Source organism: Daucus carota, chromosome 2 (assembly GCF_001625215.2).
Source record: "Daucus carota subsp. sativus chromosome 2, DH1 v3.0, whole genome shotgun sequence".
Taxonomy (NCBI): domain Eukaryota; kingdom Viridiplantae; phylum Streptophyta; class Magnoliopsida; order Apiales; family Apiaceae; genus Daucus; species Daucus carota.
In genome coordinates, this window is record NC_030382.2 from 56085485 (window position 1) to 56108166 (window position 22682).

The 22682-nt window shown below is 33.3% G+C and overlaps 2 protein-coding genes, 1 long non-coding RNA gene and 1 other non-coding gene across 4 annotated transcripts; 3 read left to right on the plus strand and 1 right to left on the minus strand.

The window, feature by feature from the left end:
• Positions 1-5610: 5610 nt before the first annotated feature.
• LOC108209477 (transcription factor MYC1) lies at positions 5611-8086 on the plus strand. Its single transcript, XM_017380404.2, has one exon. It carries the CDS (start codon positions 5801-5803, stop codon positions 7724-7726), a length of 1926 nt encoding a protein of 641 aa, XP_017235893.2. The 5' UTR covers positions 5611-5800; the 3' UTR covers positions 7727-8086.
• A 5567-nt stretch (positions 8087-13653) lies between these two features.
• Positions 13654-19118, minus strand: LOC108206674 (uncharacterized). Its single transcript, XR_001804160.2, has 3 exons — positions 18792-19118; positions 14617-14689; positions 13654-14534 (listed from the first exon to the last, which is right to left on the minus strand). It is a non-coding gene; the product is annotated as an uncharacterized LOC108206674 (long non-coding RNA).
• Positions 19119-19201: 83 nt separating this feature from the next.
• On the plus strand, positions 19202-19286 carry TRNAM-CAU (transfer RNA methionine (anticodon CAU)). The gene is given in 2 exon segments: positions 19202-19239; positions 19251-19286. It is a non-coding gene; the product is annotated as a tRNA-Met (tRNA).
• An 871-nt stretch (positions 19287-20157) lies between these two features.
• On the plus strand, positions 20158-22456 carry LOC108210221 (protein HAIKU1). The gene has a single exon (XM_017381517.2). It carries the CDS (start codon positions 20989-20991, stop codon positions 22099-22101), a length of 1113 nt encoding a protein of 370 aa, XP_017237006.1. The 5' UTR covers positions 20158-20988; the 3' UTR covers positions 22102-22456.
• The last annotated feature ends 226 nt before the right edge of the window (positions 22457-22682 follow it).

Sequence of the window (22682 nt, forward strand, 5' to 3'; positions counted from 1 at the left end):
TTAGAGTTAAAAAGAGTTATACGAAGAATCTTGTTTAAAAAAAAAAGATATTCAAAATTGTATATTTATAACTTTATTCTTAACATCATTATAATTTTTTTCAAAAATATTATATGATGATGTATTATGATGAGTGTTTTTAGTTGGAACTATTTAACAGTGTAAGAGTTATAAAGCTGCACATATTATAGAATTTTAGTTTAAGAGGGAGAGTACTAAACCAAAAAAAACATAACTAAGACATGACCGTACCAACTCATGTTGGCTTATTATAGTATAGCATAGATGCTTCATATTTTAGTGCTACATATAAATACTCCCTCCATTTTGGAAATATGGGTTTATCTGTGCTCATGGGTACATGCTAATCATGGAAACTCATAAATTTGGTGTGTTTTTATTGGTGTGATTGGTGTGAGTGTGACCGTGTGAATGCGGGGGCCATCATTATTAAAGGGGTGTAAGCCAATCAAAACATGGAAAAATTATCAAAATTTATGCTTATTGTGTGATCATGAGCACACCATAGAAAAACCGTTGAAATATAGGTTGTTTGACTTTTTTCCACTTATTTTTAAGTCTGTTCACCGCATACTTAAAGCCATTGTTTTTGAATTTTTTTCCTGAATAATAATATCAATTATATATTTTTATTTAAAAAAACAAATTTCGAAAATAATAATTTTTGAAATGCGATCAAAAATCTTAAAAATACGTAAAAAAAATTAAACGACTTATATTTCAAAACGGAAAGAGTATACATAAACGCCAAATAAAACATGCTATTCTTGCTTATTTACAAAAATTGCGACCCCAATTAATATTTAAAAATAAAATATTGGTTATAATACGGACGTTGGTGACGCATACACGTGGGTCACATGGAATCATCGTACAGTCCGTAAAATGAAAGAAGTGGCACTGTTCTCCACACGTTAATTTTATCCACAAACGTGGGCCTGACCCAACTGGCTTCACGTTTATCGCGTGCACGTCTTCCACGCTTCCCAATCAAATAGTACGATTAACTTTTGTAATCACACAGGCCCCGCCATTAAAACCGAAGTTTATTTTTACCATTCTTTTCTCATAAACATTATCTTTTATATTCTTTCGGTTTTACTAAGACCCTAATTCAAACAAATTTTACCACCGTAAAGTTACTTTACACGAAATACATACTCCCTCCGTTTTTGAGATATACGTCGTTTGAGTTTTGTGCACATATTTTTAAGTCTTTTGATCGTATATTTAAAATTATTATTTTTTCTGAATAATAATATCAATCATATATTTTTATTCAAAAAATAAATTTCAAAAATAATGATTTTTAACATGCGATCAAAAAATTTAAAAAGAGTAAAAAATTCAAACGCCTGTTTAGAGGGATCATCATAAATTATTAAAGTGTGTCGTTTGCGGTACATAAAAAATTCCGCCAGAGCAGCGCCTGTATAAGGAGCGAGATATTGTAATGTAGCAGGAGAATCCGCCGTTTCAGCTACCACAATAGTGTATTCCATCGCTAACTTATATTTCAAAAGAGATGGAGCACGCATAATGAAGCTGAAATGGTCAAACAAACGGTCAGAATCCACAACCTGATTGTTTAAAGTAGAATCCCAAACAAAACCTCCACACCTGCTTGAAGGATATAAGATTCGAATCCTTGGCGAATTTTTGGAAAATATATTTATATTTTTAAAACAAATAAAAGAGATTATAAGAGTTAAGGAGCGTTTAGTTATGACAATTAATAATGAGATAATAATGGATTATTGATGTCTGTTTGACTAGTAATGTCATTTTTTTTTAACTCTTCTTAAATTTGAACTCACCCCAAATCCTTCAAATTTCATTTCCCATCCTTTCTTGATAATATTCCTTTTCCCTTTCCTTCTTGTTTTCTATTTTCAATAAATATTCATATCACAGATAAAAAAAATTGATTAACATATAAATTATTGTTTTAAATTTTAAATATTTATTGATTTAATTTTATAAATGAAAATTAATTTTAGTACAATTTATGTGTCAATTTATTAAAATTTTAATAATTTTTTATATAATATAATAGATTAACTTATTAAAATGGAAAAAAACTATATTCTTATCATTATATATATATATATATATCACTGAATTTATGTATTATCAAAAAATGCTACTGAAATATAATTATATAATTTTCATTTCATTTCTGTTAGAAATTAAATAAATAAAACATTTGAACATCGTTACTTTCTTTTCGGCAAACCAAACGGTCCTTTGAAACCATCAACTTAAGAGGGATGATAAAATATGAAGAGCCAGTGATTCACATCACTCACGTGAATGACAACCAAAATGTGAGTCAGCCACGTGACATTCGACGAATAGTTCGGTATTTTCATACATTATTTTTTTTGGACATAGTGGCCTACTTTATCACCCCATGACTCTTACGCAATTTTGTACAATCGTATCGAATTCTCTCAATTTATTTCTATTTATATAATATTCTCCACTTTGCTCCCCCAAAATTTACACGTATTTGTTCAAAACCTCGGATCATAATAGCTTTTCTAAAGAAAACAATGCACGATTGACGGTTCCTACACCAGTAGAAGGCCCTGCGATGGAATCTTCACAATTTTCGCTTTACAGACTAAAATAATTTGAATCTCTATATGAGTTTTGTTAGTGTTGAATAGGATCTCAAAAAATACATGATATAAAATTTTATATTCTCTTTCTTCAATGAAACTTCATATTTTATTTAATCTTCACAAATACACTAACCGATATCAAAGAATTATATTATAAGTACAATTTTAACTACTTATTCAAAATATTTAAAAATGTGTGTCAAATTGAAAAATCAAATAAAAAAAACTGGGCAGAGGAGGTAGTGGTACTCCAATATCAGAGCAGGGGGTTAGAATTTATTTTTGCTAACAAGCTCTTTACTGCTCTATTTCGACGGAACAACAACTAAAATTGTCTGAACCAGGCTTGTCTGCATCAAATTGGGTGCCCTGCCAGATTCCCTAAACACTAACAGAAGCATCGAACATTCATATTTCGGATAATGGCCTTCCGATTTCTAAAATTTATATTAGTGTATTTTTACTTTTCTGATTACTCCCCCGCCTCTTTTTATATTTGTCAAATTTTGACTTTGGACAGTCTAATTGACCAAACTTCGACTAGTTTTTTATATATTATATCATTAAGAATAAAAATAAAAGTTATATCATTATAAAGTCCATACATTCTATTTAAAATTGTAATTTTTAATTTTTCAAAGTAATGAAAGAATTGCTCGTAATTTTTAGTTAAAAATTGATCAACTTGATCATTGAAATTCAACGGTGAACAACTAAACACAGATGACGATTTGTTTGTTTTAATTCTTATACATGAGTTATATGCTAATCATGATAATCGTGTATAACAACATAAACTAGAGGCAAAAATGATAAGTAAACCACAAAAATGTTTTAAATACAAGCATTTAAAACCTTTTTTTCCCGGAACAAGCGTTTAAAGTTAAGTGATGAACATAGATTTATTAAAGTATATTTCTTCAGTACTTTTTAGTTGTCACTTTGACTTTTTCCACATAATTGAAGTTGATTAAAAAATATTCTCCCACTTATTATTTTTATAATTTTCTTTTTTAAATTAAAATTTATAGCTTATATTTTTATTCATAAAAACAGTTAAAAAATAATAAGTGGAAGTATAATTTTTAATCACCTTCAATTACGTGCAAAAAGTCAAAATGACAACTAAAAAAAGACAGAGAAAGTATCTATTAATCAATAAGATTTGTCTAGTGTGCCCATGGGCACATACTAAGCGCGAAATTTGATATTTTGGAAAGTTTTGATTGGTGTGGTTGTTGTATTTGCAAAGGGTCCACTATTATTAAGATATGAGAGCCAATCAAAATCTCACAAACTTATAAAATTCCGCGTTTAGCATGTGGCTATGGGCACACACTAGAAAAACTGTAATCAATAAAGTCAACTATTAATTTTGCCCTCCTATTTATATCACTGTACATAATTATCACCTTATAAATATCGGTTACTCCCTCCGCCCCTCAATTGCTCACATTTGGTAATAGGAGCTCGGCATGTATTGTAGTAATGTATTTTGAATTATTTTTTTTTTTCTGAATAAATATTTATTATTTAAATTTTTATAAAAAGAAATTATGAAATTATGTTTTATATACGTGTCGAGTAAAAAAAAAATTGTAAAGAAACGAGAGTGTGTGTGTCAAAAGATCGTTTGGTTCACAGTGTTTTGAAATCATTAATCATATATGAATTTTCAGTCCTCTCAGCATGATGTTTGATGCTTGGGAGCAAAAAAGATTAAATTTATATCTCAAATATGAATTTTTGATTAAAAAAACAGAAACGAGTACCAGGGTGGAATGACAATCAACCACTTTTTCTCTTATATATTTTTCTTAATTCGAGTAAGTAAATATAAGCATTTTTTAATAACTAAATATAAGTGTTTAATCTATAACTCAATTTAAATCAACGATCAAGAAATAAATGACAATAAAATAATAATTTTCTTAATAGCAATTGTTTTTTTTTTTCTCACAAAAATCGCGAACATGCACTCCTACTCGTAATCATTTCAAGCATGAGTAGGCCATCCATAATTATCATTATTCCACTGCAATGTCATTTTCCGTTTGTCATCAGATTTTTTAGTCGTTGTTTATTGATTTTTGTTAAATATTAGTTGAAGATATTCTTATACTATTATTTTAAATAATTGAAAGCTATGTATTACATTGTTAGCATAAACTTTATAAAATAATCCTTTTAATTTTTAGAATTATATCATATATACATTTTCAATCAAATATTCATCACTTTAATTATCTAAAAGTAAAATTGAATAATTAAACTAAAATTCATTACTTTACAAAAATATTAACTTTTTATAAAATATTTGCAAAAACACTACCTATAAGTCTGTAACAAGATGCAATTATAGTTAATTAGCTCTACCGGGTTGTAATTATGGTTTTGCAAAATATTTGAAAAAGATGTAATATTTTGACAAAAAATGTTCGGACTTAGGTATTTACGAGAAAATCCTATTTAATATTCCCTCCTTTTCATATTAATAGTCTTATTTGTCAAAATAAAATTTTCATAATATTTGTTTTTTCTTTGTTCAGTATAATTTTATACTATTTTCAATATTAACTATAATTAATTCATATAATTTCAGAAAATTTAAGCAAATAACTATAAAATTCTAATATAATAAAATGAAAAGTTGATTTTATTAATGTGAAATTAATATAATTTAGTGACGATAATAATAATAAAATCTCATATTTGATATTTATTTATTTATTGAGTAAAATATTTAATATTTATTTTCTTTATAAGAAAAACTATTAAAACGAGATGGGGAAAATAACTCTTGGAAGGACGAAAATTTATACTCCGTGAATTACAGGAGTAAAACTTCTAGTACTACACGAGTAGTACCCAATAGTCCAATACTAGAAAAAACAGCAATTAACTCGGATGAAATCTTGTGACAAAAAACAAAAACAAAAAAACTCGGATGAAATCTTACACACAACACATGTACTTACTTGCATACATATTTACACCCTGATATTTTTTAGAGCCGCCTCTCTCTCTCTCTCTCTCCCCAATCTCTCTCCATCTCTCCCTCTCTCATTTCTCCTCACCTTCTTCTTCTTCACACGCATCCCACACACACCCCTGATCCACCCCCATTTCCCACGTGCCCAAATCCCCTCCACATGACAGACTTCCGGCACCCCACTTCCGGCGTAAACCTCTGGTCCTCCGACGACCACACAACTTCTTCAATGATGGACGCTTTCATCTCCTCCACCGACTTCTCCCCCTTCTTCCCCCCCCCTACTCCACCCCCCCACCCCATCCCCACCACCACCTCTTCTTTCAACCAAGAAACTCTCCAGCATCGTCTCCAAACTGTCATCGACACCGCCACCGAGAACTGGACCTACGCTATCTTCTGGCAGCCGGATAACAACGCTACTTACGCCCCGTCAGCTTCCTCGATTCTTGGCTGGGCTGATGGGTATTACAAAGGAGAAGATAAGGAGAAGGCGAGGGCTAATGCGAGTTCCGCCGATGAGCAAGCTCACCGGAAAAAGGTGCTCCGGGAACTGAATTCGCTGATTTCCGGCGGGCAGACTGGGTCGCCTGATGAAGCTGTTGATGAGGAGGTGACGGATACTGAGTGGTTCTTTCTGGTGTCGATGACCCAGAATTTCGTAAACGGGTCGGGTCTTCCGGGTCAGGCTTTTGTGGGGAACTCGACGGTTTGGGTTAGTGGGGGAGAGAGGCTGTTGGGGTGTGAGTGTGAGAGAGCGAGGCAAGCTCAGGTGTTTGGGTTGCAAACGTTGGTTTGTATTCCGTCTGAAAACGGCGTCGTTGAGCTGGGCTCTACTGAGGTGATTTATCAGAGCTTGGATCTGATGAATAAGGTGAGGGTTTTGTTTGATTTCAATGGTGGGCACTCGAGTTTCTTGCAGCAAGATCCGGGTGTGAATGAGTCCGACCCGTCTGCGCTTTGGATCCGGGAGCCTTCTCCGGTGGTGGTTCCTCCGGTAGTTCAAATTAAGGAAGCCCCTCTGGTGAGTCTGTCTAATCCTATGCAAATTGCGTTTGAGAATCATAGCTCTATTGGGTTGAACGGAAATCCTGGAAACCCTAATTCTAATCCTAATCCTAATACTAGTAGTGTAATTCATGTTCCGAATCATCAGTTCGGTCGAAATGAGGGGAGGGAGATTGGGGTTATGGGTAAGGAATTGAACTTTTCGGGGTTTGGATATGATGGAATTAGCGGAAGTAATGTAAGGAATGTGGGATTGGAATCAAATGGCTGTAAGCCGGAGTCAGGTGAGATTTTGAATTTCGGGGAAAGTAAGAGGAGTAATGGGAGTAAGGTTTTGCCGTTTGGGGGAATTGTGGAGGATAGCAAGAAGAGATCGAATGAGGATGGCATGTGGTCATTTTCTGGTGTGAAGTCTAGTGGTGTTGGAGATTCGGATCACTCAGATCTGGAAGCTTCGGTTGTAAAAGAGCCGGATGTTGTTAGAGTTGTGGAGCCTGAAAAAAAGCCGCGAAAGAGGGGGAGAAAGCCTGCGAATGGGAGAGAGGAACCGTTGAATCATGTTGAAGCGGAAAGGCAGAGGAGGGAGAAGCTCAATCAGAAGTTTTACGCGCTTCGAGTTGTTGTGCCTAATGTGTCGAAAATGGATAAGGCTTCACTTCTTGGAGATTCTATAATTTATATTAATGAGCTGAAGGCCAAGGTGCAGGCATCAGATTCTGAGAAAGACGAGCTGAGAAACCAGGTGGAGTCTTTAAAAAGGGAATTAGCTAGTAAAGAAACTCGGGGTTCAGCTGAGAAAGATTTTAAACTGTCAAATGGTCATGCAAGCAAGTTGTTTGATTTGGATATTGATGTCAAGATTATAGGCTGGGATGCAATGATCCGAGTCCAGTCCAGTAAAAAGAACCATCCTGCAGCTAGATTGATGGCCGCATTGGAAGATCTGGATCTTGATGTTAGCCACGCAAGTGTCTCCGTTGTCAGAGATCTGATGATTCAACAAGCTACGGTGAAGATGGGGAGTCGATTATATACTCAAGAACAGCTTAAGGTAGCATTAACAGCCAGAGTCTCGTAACAAGATAACCATCTCGGCCGATCAATTTTTTTGTTGTTGACTGTATCGAGGCTTTGGGGAATTTTGAAGCTCCCAGTAGCTAAGAATTTGTATAATGTTCCATATGTAATTCCTCTGCCTTCAGTCCTGCTGTAGTATAGTTGAGGTCAGCGAGGAGACGACCTAATCTGGTATAATCCTACCTGGGAGCCGGAAAAGGCTATATCCTGCATGGAAGCCGGGATGCGGGGAGGTCAAGATGTACGCAATCTTACTCTTATGTTATACTGTTGTATATAACTATTTACAAAAAGACCAGTTAAATTAGTAGCATTTTGTTCATGTTAATGGAATAATACAAGTGATATGCAGTTCTTGGTCGATTCAGTTTGTAATCTGGAAACATATGTTGTTACTCCCTCCGTCTCTAAATACTTTTCGTGTTTGTACTTTTCACGTTTGCCAACTCACATATTTGATCGTTAATATCTTTCATTTCGTAGTAGCATTAAATATAAAAACTTCACCGTATTAAAGTACTCGTGAATACGAATCTAACAAGATCACTCATGACTATATTTAGTTTTATAGATTAGATGTAAATTAGTAATTTATCTCATGTTATGAACAGTACCGACATCAGAAACAGGAAAAGAAAAAAGAAACGGAGGGAGTACTTGTTATGAAATCAGATATTGCAGATTCTTCTGTAACTATTGCTTTGATATATTGCTTTGTATAGTCATGGATTCATTTAAAAGGGAAAGCATATGGTAAGCATGTGCTTTAAGAAAATGCAAGAAATAACACAATTATAACGAGAACACATTGATCACACCTTAAGCATCATAATTGTTTATTGTGTGAATTACTCATTACTTGCTCTCCTCAGTCTCCTGCAAAATGATGTGAAAGCCCCAATTAAATATTCCAGGATACGATCTCGAGCATCCATCTGATAGCGATTCGTTACCCCTTTTTTGTCCTTGACATCAAGGAGTGAGCTGGTTCATTGTATTAAAATTCTCATCCTTTGACTATTCTTTTCCTTTCTGAAAATCACCTAGTCCTGTTATGTCCGTTTATTCGAGAAAAAAATTAAACGCAGATTTTGTCCATACCAAAAATTTGATTATGACTTACCGATGTGTAGAATCTCTCTTCAAAATTTGGATTTATAACTTATTGATGTATAGAATCTCTTGTTAGTTTTTCGTTGAATGATCTTTACTACTACACAATCATTTTAAAGAATTAATTAACTTTTTAAATTTGTTTAATAAAATAATAATAATAATTTTGGTAGATAATTAAAAAATCTTATCAAACTGGATAATAATCATAACAACTAGCTAGGGGTGTGCATGGTGCGGTTTGGTGCGGTTCCGGACATTAACCGTTACCAAACCGATGAATGCGGTTCGGTTCGGTTAATCATCATTAACCGTAACCGCACCAACCAAAACGGTTTTTCGGTTGCGGTTAACCATTAGTCGGTTTCGGTTTTTTTCGGTTTTTCCACTATTATTTGCTACTCTTGTGCATAATGATTTTTTTAAAAAAATATAAAATTTTCATGAACATGTACAATATGTTCGGTTACTATTTACTATTGTTTCTATATGAGGATATAGTAAACATTACATACTTTCATCTAAAAAACCTTAACACACAATAAAAACTAAAACATACATATTTTGACAAGAAATTAGATGATGTCAAGTCAATAAAATTACCCAAAATCAACTAATCATGAAATTCAAATAAAAAATTTTCAAAAAGTACATAAATAAAAAAATAGAATAGGTTTTATAATAAAATTTGATCAGCAGATTAACAACAGAAATATTTCGGGTTAATAATCAAGTGAGTCACCAAAGTGGGCTCGATATATCAAGTTGGTCACTTAACTCAAAACCGTCTCAAATTGATCACTTAAGTCGGTTACACGTATCTTTAAATATGAGCTGAAGAAGTAAAAATATTATTTACAAAGATTTACGCATTATTCTTGAATGTTACCACAACTAAGTACAATGTTATGACCTCCGGTATTTATCATAATATATTTTGATTATATCAAGTTTATTTATTATTTATTTTTAATTAAAATAAAAAAATTAACTATATAATAAAAAATAAATAACAAATAAACTTGATAAAATCTAAATATATTATCATAAATACTAGAAGTCATAACCTTGTACTTAGTTTTGATAACATTCAAGAATAATACGTAAATCTATGTAAATAATACTTTTACTCCTTGAACTCATATTTAAAGATACATGTAACTGACTTAAGTGACCAATTTGAGACGGTTTTCAGTTTAGTGACCAACTTGATATATCAAGTCCACTTTGGTGACTCACTTGATTATTAACCCGAAATATTTCTGCTTTGTGGCAAATCAAAATAGCCCTAGTTTTCGATTAAAAGCTCCTCCAAATACTTGGGTGCCTGGTTATTTAAGTGACTCAGCAAGTATGCGGAAGAAGAAACTCCATATAAAATTAGATGTGAAGTTTAAAAATGACTAAGGTGCTTTATTACTATTATATATATATATATATAAATATATATATATATATATAAATATATATATATATATATATATATATATATATATATATATATATATATATATATATATATATATATATATATATATATATATATATATATATATGAGTTAAGTTCAATGGAGTACATAAAAACATTGGAGTATTGGAGTACAAATCATAATTATTTAGTTTGATCCTATATAATATCTTTGATTATCCAAATTTTGATATAATCTATCATTTATAAGTTGTCTTGCACATAATTGTCAATTAATCATTAATATCTTTCAACTTTAACAAGTATTAAGATTATTGTTCTGCTTATTAGTTATATTGCAGAACATAGAGTCCTATGATTTAGAAAAGTAATTATTCTACCATTTGATCACGATGTTTATGTTGCAGAACATAATGTGCAGGTTGTCAAATATTTACAAATATTATTGGAAAAAAAAATTGAAATTCAGATGACTAGATTACATTTTATCAAACTTTGTACTCCAAATACTCCAATTTTTTTTGTACTCTCTCTCTCTCTCTCTCTCTCTCTCTCTCTCTCTCTCTCTCTCTCTCTCTCTCTCTCTCTCTCTCTCTCTCTCTCTCTCTCTCTCTCTCTCTCTCTCTCTCTCTCTCTCTCTCTCTCTCTCTCTCTCTCTCTCTCTCTCTCTCTCTCTCTCTATATATATATATATATATATATATATATATATATATATACGGTTCGGTTAATTTCGGTGCGGTTTTAGCATAAAACCGAAAATAAAACCGCACCACTAATTTCGGTTTTTTATTTCGGTTATTTTCGGTTTTATTTGTGGTTTGGTTTTTTTCGGTGTGGTTTTTCGGTTTTTTTCGCGGTTTCGGTTTTTCCTACTCGCCCCTACAACTAGCAGACTTTAAAAATATAATAATAAAAGTAGTTCTGATAGATAATAGATTGTCTATTTGATTATAAGATTGACTTTTACAAAAAAAATCACAAAACCAATTCTCCAAAAAAGTACATCACATTAATATAAATCAAAATCTGACTTATTATTATAAATATATTTTTTTTCATTTTGAAATCTAAAACGAGTCAAAATACGCGACTTTAATTGAAGCTAAACAGACTTTAAATATGACATCTTTTTATTCCGTTCCTGTTTCTCCGAGAATACTTGAGCATGTTTTGTGCTTCCTACCAGCCGGGGCTGCTGTTTTTTCTAATTACATCATAACGTGGACATATCTATATTACTATATTTGAGAGAGCTTATAAAGTTTTTTTTTTTTGAATAAGCTTATAAAGTTTTAGCATTTTGTTCATGTTAATGAGATACAACAAGTGAGTCCTTGGTATAGTTTGCAATATTAGAAACTATGTTTTCACGTTTCAAGAAGCCAGATACTGTATAGCTCATTCAAGTAATTATATACAACAAAGGAAAAAAAAAACGACTAGCATGTGAGGTAAGAATATAGAAGAATCATATTGTTATAGCAAGAACACATTAAATACACCTTTTTTACCGTAATTGTGAAAGAACATTATTCTAAACCTGTTTTTCACAAGTTCACTGTGAAAACCCTTCTCTTTTTGACTACAGAAATAACAATTTTCACATTCTTTCACGTCTCTTTCGAAATACTTAAACATTTTTTGCGCCTCCAATCATTCTTGAATATATATGGACTTGTTTTTTTTTTTCTTTTTTTCACTCAACCTCCAGCAATTTGACAATATTATTTTGGGCCTCGGAACTTTTTGAAGTTTGAAGGGTAGGTGGGTAGGTTGGTAAATATCTGAGAACCAACCAGTATTTTCCATTGCACAGTGTTCTTTCCTGGTGAAGTAACATGACACCTTAGTAAAAGCTGTAGCTGCATGACACTTGACAGGAAACATACTGAACAACTAGTGTACTCCATTGATCAGTGACACAGATCAGAATGGAGGTATAAACTTCATTTCCGCGGTGAAATCCAGAAATGATTCACTAAATTTAGGACTATAATTCCAATCATATCCACGTCAAATCTGACACTGATACTCTAATAATGATACTGTATTTACAATGTGAAAAAAATATATTTCTATATATCACATTTAAATTTTTTCTAAACAGATATATTTGGTAGAAGTATGTGCTTTTTATATCTTACATTACACGTAAAAAAACAGTATAGAAAAATAAAAAGAGAAAAAATTAAATTTACACAAAAACACTTATTGATGTTACTCATATTGTATATCATCAGCCTTTTATTTTCCATTTGAGTTAAATTAAAAATTAATAGCATGTGAATGAAATTCATATTTAAGGCGTGTTTGAGATTGTTGTTGTAAAAATCTGATAACTTTTAGAAAATTATTTTAATATCTACTTAATTTAGTTATAATATAAAAATAATATTTTTGATAAGTCTTGGAAAAAAAAATCTAATATTACTGTTGTTGTTATAGGCTTATAGCACTGCATACAGATCAAATATCGGGAAAAGTTAAAATTTTCGAGTTCAAATCCGGAAACTATTAATTTTTTTATATATCTGTATAATAGAAAAGAAAGAAAAAGGAGAGAAGCTATCTATGGCCCTCTTTCTTTGACCAAAATGTTGTCTTTCGAAAAAGTTAAAGTAGCGGGTCCCATTTCTCTTAATTCTAAAATCAGGAGAATTTTCTAAATATTTAAAGAACAATCATGTGATTGAGCTTTTTTCTTTTCTTTTTTCCCCTTCACGATTAGCTTGAAATATCCTGTCAAAATACATGCACCACAGAGTCTAAATCCAGTGACGACAGTCACGACATGCAGTTTCGTTGGATCAAATACAAATAATAACTTAGATAAAATAAGAGCAATCCTCTTAGTATTTCATTAGAATATTACACAAGACATCATCCGTGTCCCCATCAATTCTTCCCGGATTCACAGTATTGGGATTTTTTTTTGTTAAAACAGGAACCTATACATTTATAATTATTACACGTTCTGTTAAATCCTTGACAACTTATTAAATTCCTACAAGAAGACCAGAAGAGGAAGCGGAAGGGTAATACTAGTACTAGACCTAAAGATCACCGATGCGTCTTCATATACTCAGTGATCCGGTATCTAAATAATTATTACAATACATAATTTACAGAAGTACTAGTCACATGATTTATGTTGGAATATAATAATCTTGTAAAAGCAAGCATCTCTGTAGATTCAACATTTAGGAGAATCGGTCCATAAATCTGAATTAACAAGTGTGGTCCTCTTATTTAATATTTTTAACAAATCAATTTTAAACACGGGATCCAGTCTTCTCAAAGTTTTTTCTACCTTCACGCAGCAGGGTGCCCTTAAATTAGGTTAAAACTACATCCGTGGCCAGGAATCAGATGAAAGCATGAAATAGTTCACAAAGCATATGAATGGTATACATTACCTCAAGGATCGATACTGCCAACAGAGAACCGTCGAGGGAGGTCAGTAGTTAGACGAATTTCAGATGTCCCCGTACTCATTGGGGTACTCTGATATCGATATTAATAAAAAGATACTTGTGAATCCACACATAACATGGTTCACTCAAATTGCAGTACACAATATCATATATGAGGGGACTTCACATAATATGCCACTTTTAATAACCAACGATGCTCTTATCAATGAACTTCTTCTCCACATTATCATGTTAGCTTGAACCGAACTTTATATCTAAAAAGTATATCAATCCTACCTCGCAGTTTGATCAAACTTCAATATTTCTTGTTTCTTGCCTCGGCTTTCCAGTGTCTACGGCTCAGTGTGCTCCTTGGCGTTTCACTATTCTCGATGACCGAGGAGCTTCTAAATTGAATTTCACTCTCTAATGGCAGCTGTTGATCGACTCCAGAAGGTAAGCAGGGCACTTGACCTCCAATGATCGGAGTTGTACAAGACATTAACCGCTCACCAGTCTTGTTAACTTCTTCCTTGGAAAAATGAGCCCTTCTGGCATCTTTTTTCCAATTTCTTTGACAGTGAACACGTGTAGCACAAGTACTGGATAATTCTGGCAGTTGTAGCTGTATTTCAGGTGGAGCTGACTGGCACATGATAGAAGCTTTCCTCTCGGCTTCTATACGCTTCCTGAGCCTATATCTGCGTTGCCGTTCACGATTTTTTAAACGTCGGGTCATAAGATCCTGTGGGCTTCTAGCATGTTCACTTGAATCAAGGGGCATTATTAGAGAACTATCCACTGTTAAAGCATTATCTTCACTACTGAATTCCATCTTAAATACAGGACATCTGCACATAAGGAGGTGACAGAGCTAAGATATTAAAAGAGTCAAAGCAGTGATCTACATATGTTATCTTGCATTTTACTTACCAAACGTAGCTAGTTAGTGTTTCCATATGACATTAGGCAAGCATCGAGCACACCGATTCAATATCTTAGGCATCTGTGTCACGCAGCAATAAAATATTGGATGAGATATTATTAATCTCTTGCCTTGCCTATCTAAAACATAAAAAATACAGCTACCGTAAACAAGTCCGAATAAAATGTATCATGTACTGCTCTCCAACACACAAAGGAGGACAGTTTGGCTTTCAGTGAATCAAATACTCATCTTCTAGACTGTATCCTCATAGATATTTATTATTTAGACACAATTATTATATTTTTTAATAATTAATGACATTAATTGCTAAAATTTATATTGATAATAAAAAGGAGACAATTAAATTAAACACCCACTGTATCTTAAATCAATATACTTATATAAAGGAGAAGCGAGGGGCGTGTAGGTGGCGCCTCTCACATCGCTCCGTTCTATTTTTCTAATTTTCTGGAATTTTTGGATGAAAAATACCAAAAATTAGAACTACCTTTTTTAGTTTCGGATATATTAGAAGCAAGTTTCAGAATCTGATTTTGTTTCAGATTATTTATGGAATATGGTAGTTTGAAAGTTTTAATTTGATTTTGTTTCTATATAATCTGATTTTGTTTCAGATTATTTATGGAATATAGTAGCTTGAAAGTTTTAATTTGATTTTGTTTCTATATAAAGGAGGAGCGAGGGGTTGTAGGTGGCGCCTCTCACATCGCTCCGTTTTATTTTTCTAATTTTCTGAAATTTTCAGATGAAAAATATCAACAATTAGAACTGCTTTTTTTAGTTTCGGATATATTAGAAGCAAGTTTCAGAATCTGATTTTGTTTCAAATTATTTATAGAATATAGCTGCTTGAAAGTTTTAATCTGATTTTGTTTCAGATTATTTAATTATGGGAAAGAGTAGCACACAAGTCTCTCTGCACCTATGCACCTATAAATACCCCTATAGATTGTAGGGTTTTGGATCATCTTAACACAACCTTATCTCTCGGTATCACAACCCTAGCTCTCTCTGGTGATAGTTCTATTGCTCGATTTTTAACTCGGTGTTGCCGTTCTTCTGGTGAAGGCTGTTTATACAGTATTAAAAAAAATAAAGGTTGTTGTAAGCAAATGTAGTTATAGACCGCTATGTGGGAGTCGACAAATCCAAACACGGCAGAAGAATATAGTTTTGACATGATATTGATGGATGATATCAATAAATTAACTATTAGTGATGTATGTTTGTTTGTTATTCTTTTATAAAATTTGTTTTGTTCATCGGACATGTTTGTTGTTGTTAATTTTTATATGATTTACTTTGCACACAAGAAAATATTATTCATGCATTATCTGTTTGCTCCGTTCAAACAACTTTTAAGTGAAGAATGTTCATACAGTATTAAAAAATAAAGGTTGTTGCAAGTAAGGGTAGTTATAGACCGCTATCGCACGGATTTAAGTTAGATGTTTTTGTGCACAATCAATCCAAAAAAATTGGAGGAAGGTGACAATATAAGAACATGATTACTTTTCAAAAAAAAAAAAACACAAATAAAATTAAGATTTGTCGTGCTTTAAATTGTTAATTACGTGTGGAAATTTATTTTCATATTTTCAACATGAATTATAGTCTAATTTGCAATTTTATATATTAGTATTGGCATTACATCAAGATTTTTATAATATAAAATTTAGTTTATCCTACAAACATTAATTTTTAATCATTAATATATTTTTTATATACAGCCACAAAATTATTGCATTCTATAAATATTAATATTAGATCGTTAATATAATTTTTATAGGCCGCCGCAACGCGCGGCTTCTCAACTAGTTACTAACTACAAAAGAAAAAAGTGGAGGAGAATAAAGAGATAACAGTAAATTGTTCTATATACACTTTGTTAAATATTTGCATACCATATATACTACATAATTTAATTAAAAATTAATAGATTAATATTTTGTAGGGGTCTTACTGTTATATATTTTGGTTCCATTGATGTTCTTGTATTAATCAGCTACTTTTTAGAATAGAATCATCTTAAATTTAACTAAGTTTATAATTGGGGAAGTAGCTCAAATGGTAGAGCAATGTTTATGCTTAACAGTGGTTCGAGGTCCGATTCCTTGCTTCTCCATATGAAATTACCTTTGCATTCCAACAAGACACAATTATTATTATTATTATTATTATTTAAATAATTAACGATAATACTTGCTAAAATTTATATTTTATCAGAAACAAATTTCTCTCTATGCCTAAATTTCTTTCTGTGCCTAATCCTTACTTTACTAGTCATACTTGTTCAAGAAAAGGAGGCGGGTAATCAGAAATTTAAAATAACGAAACAAATTTTAATCCCCAGTTCCCAAATGTAACTGCCTGCTAACTTATCACTCTACTCAGTATCCAGGATGTAAAAAGTGGATAGTTTGTGAGTGGAAGTCTATGTGGCCAATTTGGAAGAAGGAAGTATGCTAGCAAATATGGAGAAGCAAGATGCAGAATTCTAATATTTTTGCTAATCAGTTGCTCCCCTTGGAGTGGGCATTTTTGGTCTCATTAAGTAACACGCTTGCCATATTATTTTTACACAAGGGGACAAGGGGTTGCAAGGGTTGGAGATGCTCTAAGGTGTGTAAACTCCAACGGATAAATACATATAATCAAGTAAAGAAGCGTCTGATAATTTATATAGACAATCAAAATAGTGGAGAGTGTAAGACATGAAGCACATAAACAAAGAGGGGAAATAACACTAAACACCTATTGTATCTTAAACTAATAACTACAAAAGACAATTAAAAGGGAAGAATAAAGAGTAAAAAGTAATTCATTCCGTAAATATTTTGTTTAATGTTTGTATACTACATAATTTACTTAACAATTAACATATTAATAGTTTGTAGGGCGTCTTACTGTTATGTATTTTGGTTCCATTGATGTTCTTACATTAATTATTTACTTTTCAGAATAAAATCATCTTAAAATTAACAAAAAAAATAATTGGGGAAGTAGCTCAGATGGTAGAGCAATGTTTACGCTTAACAGTGGTTCGAGGTTTGATTCCTTGCTTCTCCAAATTTACTTTTGCATATCAACCAGACACAACTAAAATTTTCTTTTTAAACGCAGAACGATAATACTGATTTTACCCTGACTTAAGTTCCGTTTTGACACTGTAGAGGTCGTTTCCAAGAAGAACCTAGCTTGGGAGGAACAAAATGGTCGTAAGGTAATGTAGACATAAAATACTAAAAAACTAGCATTAATGATACAAAATACAAAAAAACTAGCATTAATCAGAGTGGCGCGGAGACATGTTGGGGCCTTAATCAGAGGTTCAATTACTTGCTTCTCCATATGTACTTTTGCATTTCAACGAGACACAATTTTTTTTTAATAATTAGCAAATATAATTGCTAAAATTTACATCTTTCAGACACACAAATTCTCTTTATGCCTAATCCTGCCAGTAGGCTCACCCTGAGCTGAAGTTCTGTTTTCACACTAAAGAGGTGGTTTCCAAGCAGACCCCCGCTTAGGAGGAACAAAATGACTGTAAAATAAAATGCTAGCATTAATCAGAGCCGCGCAGAAGCATGGTGGGGCCATACCCACATTTTCCAGGATCCCTAAAAAGAAACCCTCCTTTTTCTTCCATTATCACCTAATTTAAAGCTATTGGACTCTCAACTACGTTACCATCCCTTCTTTTTCTTGGGGATATGCTAATATGTCTCTACCATTATCTCATCAACTCATCACCAGGAATGTTTCTAAGAAACTTTTAGCGAAGCTTCCTGGATCAAAGATTTCAGTGCTCTTGATGATATTCTTGTTATAGGCTATGACGCCCATACCAAGATCATTAATGTCATTCAAACCAAGTTTAAGGCATCTGTCGAAACTAAGCAATCAGCATTTAAAATGAACATAAAGTGTGAACCACCACTACTTTTTACAACTAGCAAGCAAACCTACCATATCATCCAGCGTGTAGGGTATATACACACTTCAAAGAATAAACACATATGATCAAGTAAAAAACATCAAATCATCAATATTTCAATTATTTTCGAAAAAAATAAACAAAAACCCCATTTCTTATAAATCCCTAAAAAACAGAAATAAACGAAAAGAAAGAGAGAAATCAAAGAAAAGGAGGTACCTTTACGAAGATGAGTACAAAGGGGGGCAGAAAGATCTAAGCTTTAGCAATAATCACATGAAAGATCAATTTTTTATGCATTATCTAGAAAAATCACTCAATGGGTGTTCAAGAAAAGAGAGATTAAGCAATGGGAAAGAGCAAAACTAGGAGAAATGAGAGGTGAAGACTTGCAAGAATTTGTGTATGTATATATTTGAGTTTGTATGTATAGGTGGTAAAAAGAAAGGAGCTTCGTAGTTATGAATCCCTACTTATGTGGGTGTATCTCTGGACCAAGCTCAACACCACCAATACTACATTTTCGATCTTCACTTCTCTCAAGAATCAGATTTCAGCCTTCGCCTTCTGGGGAGGACACGTGTCTTCGGTTTGTTATATATAGATTGGTTTAACTATTTTCCCACCAAGGGGTGGTGGCGCAGTTGGCTAGCGCGTAGGTCTCATAGCATAAGAGTAATCCTGAGGTCGAGAGTTCGAGCCTCTCTCACCCCATTCTTTTTCCTTCTTTAGTTTAGCTGATGTTGCCTAAAAAAGCTAGCAGTCTAGCACTCACCTTGAATCCTTCTTAAATTTTATCTGCATTCTATATAATAATTCCAAAAGGAGGCATGTTGCATTTTTTAAAACAAATTCGTATATTTATTAATAAATGAATTTTTTAATCGATACTCCCTCCATCCCAAATTAGATGAGCTCGTTGATTTCGGGCACGCACTTTAAAGTCCATTGACCGCATAGCTACATTACTTAATTTTAAAATTTTATTTTTACAAATAAAAAATCAAATATGAAATTTTTGTTTACAAGAGAAAATTTTTAAAAATAAATTTTAGAGCTAGTCGGTCAATGCACCTTAAGTTACGTGTCCAAAATCAACTAGCTCATTTAATTTGGGATAGAGGGAGTATTTATATAGAAATTTCAAATGAGAAATTCTATGTATATACAATAATTTTTTATGGAAAAAATCGTATATACTTTAATTTTGGTTAATACTCCCTCCGTCCTATTTTAGTTGTCACATTTCCTTTTTTGTTGGTCAAATTGACTAACTTTTGACCAAAGATTACAAGTCGCTTTTTCATGATTTTAAGAAACCGAAAACTACATCTTAAAGCAGATTAAAAATTATTTCCGATGACATATTTTTCTTATTTTTTCAATTGATAAAATATTAGTAAATTTCAGTCAAACTTTGGTCAATTTGACCGGCACAATACCAAATGTGACAACTAAAATGGAACGGAGGGAGTATGTGTCATGTCGTGTTTGTGAAAGTTCCCAATATTATTTCCTTTAAAATAACGAAATTCCAACATTATTGTCTCAAAATCAGGGGGGAAAGTCGAAGGAAATTTAGAAACATAGTTAAAAACAAACAGCTGTTTTCGATAAATAACGTTCCAAGTCTCCAAGAGCAAAAAAGGGTGTGCACGAAGACCAAAGCATCACCCCGCATCAGTGTCCCATCTCTCCAGCCTTCTGTATAACTGCATATTTTAACAATATATGAACCGCTTTTGTTTCTGCATCTACTCAATACTCATGGTCATGGACAACACAAATAAGTGAATAACTTTATTGTTTTTCTTTTATAATTTTCAATTTTTTTTCTTCTCATTGACCCAAGCCAAACAGAACATTAGCCGCTTTCTCGATATCTCTCTCTGGTTCTATTTTGTCTTCGCTCTCTCAGTTCTCATATTTATCCCTACACTTATCCGTACCTCTAAACTTCAATAAAGTTTCAATCTTTATGTATTTTGGTTGAAAGTTCTTGCAAGATTTTGGGGTTTTCGAGGTGGGTCAAGGCTAAATTGATCAAAGATTCAATCTTTTTGCTATTGAAGGTGATTTACAAGTGGGGTTGGGCTGAAGCTGATTCGATCTAGGGTTTTGATGGGTTTTTCAATTTTAAGAAATGGGTATGATTTTTAATGATTCAGTTTGAAGTTTCGAGAAAAGGGTATGTTTTTTGCTGATTTAGTTTGAATTTCTGTGCATTCTATAAATCATTTCTGGTTTATGTATTGGGAGTTGGTGTATCATTGTTTGCCTAGGGTAATTGTTTGATTTAAGCTTAGGTTTTGAAGTTTTTGGCTGCTTTGTGGTGATCTGTAAGTGTTTTGATATAGTGGATTTTGGATATACTGGATAATCGGATTAAGGTTTTTTGGTTTCGGGTGTGTGTGATATGGATGATTCGAAAAATAAGTATAATGAACACCTGGGTGTTAACAAGATTGGGAAAAATATTAGAAAAAGTCCAATGCATCAACCCACTTTCACGAATACTGCTCGGCAACAACCACAGCCTCAGGTTTACAACATTAATAAGAATGACTTTAGGAACATTGTTCAACAGCTCACTGGTTCGCCTTCTCACCATGATCCACTTCCTAGGCCTCCACAAAACCCTTCCAAGAGGAGGCCTCCTCATTTGGCACCGATTAATGTAAACAGACCTCAGATGTCCCAAATGCCCCATCGCCCTGCTCCCTTACCTGTACCTTCTCTGCCTCCCTCTGGATCTGCTGTACCTCTTAATAATAACTTCTCTAGACCTCCTTCTGGAAATTTTGGTCCCCCATTACCACCAATGATGCCACCACCATACCCTCCCGGTGATCAAGTTTGGTCAAATACAGCCGAGTCTCCTATATCAGCATACATGCGATACCTTCAACATTCCATCCTAGACTCTGGTCCGAGGCAGAACCAAATGCACCCTCAACATCAGCCTCCATATCCTGGTCCAAATATGGCATATCCGCCATCATCCGGGTTACTTCCTAACCCATCTGGCCCCCCTCTACCATCACCAAGAATGAATGGTCCTCCTCCTCTCCCATCACCTAGAATGAATGGTCCACCGCCCCTACCATCACCTAGAATGAATGGTCCACCACCCCTACCATCACCAAGGATGAACGGCCCTCCACCCCTCCCTTCCCCTACGATGAATGGTGCTCCCCCACTCTTACCGTCCCCTACTTCGCAGTTCCTCCTGCCTTCGCCGCTGCCTTCACCCTATGGTTTCATGAACATGTTATCACCCCGTTCACCTTATCCGTTACTTTCTCCTGGATATCAATTTCCTCCACCACTGACACCTAATTTCTCGTTCTCTTCAGTTCCTCAGTCTGGGATTTTAGGTCCTGGCCCTCATCCTCCACCCTCCCCTGGTTATGGATTTCCATTGTCTCCTTCGGGGTTTTTTCCTTTGTCAAGCCCAAGATGGAGGGATCCAATTTCAAGCCCAAGATGGAGGGATCAAATTCCAAGCCCAAGATGGAGGGATCAATAGCCTTTGAAGGATGCCTGATTATGCATCGGTTCTGGGATTCAGTCTCCAAATATATTCTTTTTGGCATGGTAGCTTTATCTTGAAAGGTATAATTTAGTCTGGCAGTGTAAGGTTTCAGTTGTGATATTGAGTCTTCTTTTGAAAGGTATAATTTAGACTGGCAGTGTAAGGTTTCAGTTGGGATATTTAGTCTTCTTTTAGTCTTTATTTTTATGTTGTGTATACACATTATGAAATATTATGAGATCTGTACTCTTTAACAGTTGCAATCCTTAATTCCTTTAAAATTAGTGATACAGTGAAGAACTGAAGATGTACAACTCATCTATAATCTTTAAATGCTCTTTGGATTTTCTGTTTGATGAGTATTTGGTCTTGCTGTAACTTTGTGGATTACTATCAGTTACTAATGTTAATATTGCTTCTTCAGCTTTCTCAGTACAAGTCCTACATTTTTTACATAACTTCTACTACTTACGTATCCGCCAAAAGTTTTTATGTTTTATTATTTTATATGTAGTTCATTATGCATATATGATGCAAACACATATTGGTGCTTATTATGCGGCTAAACAGAATAT

Bases quoted from the DNA above. Each gene is read 5' to 3' on its own strand.
- LOC108209477 (XM_017380404.2), top strand. From the start codon at position 5,801: ATGACAGACTTCCGGCACCCCACTTCCGGCGTAAACCTCTGGTCCTCC.
- LOC108210221 (XM_017381517.2), top strand. From the start codon at position 20,989: ATGGATGATTCGAAAAATAAGTATAATGAACACCTGGGTGTTAACAAG.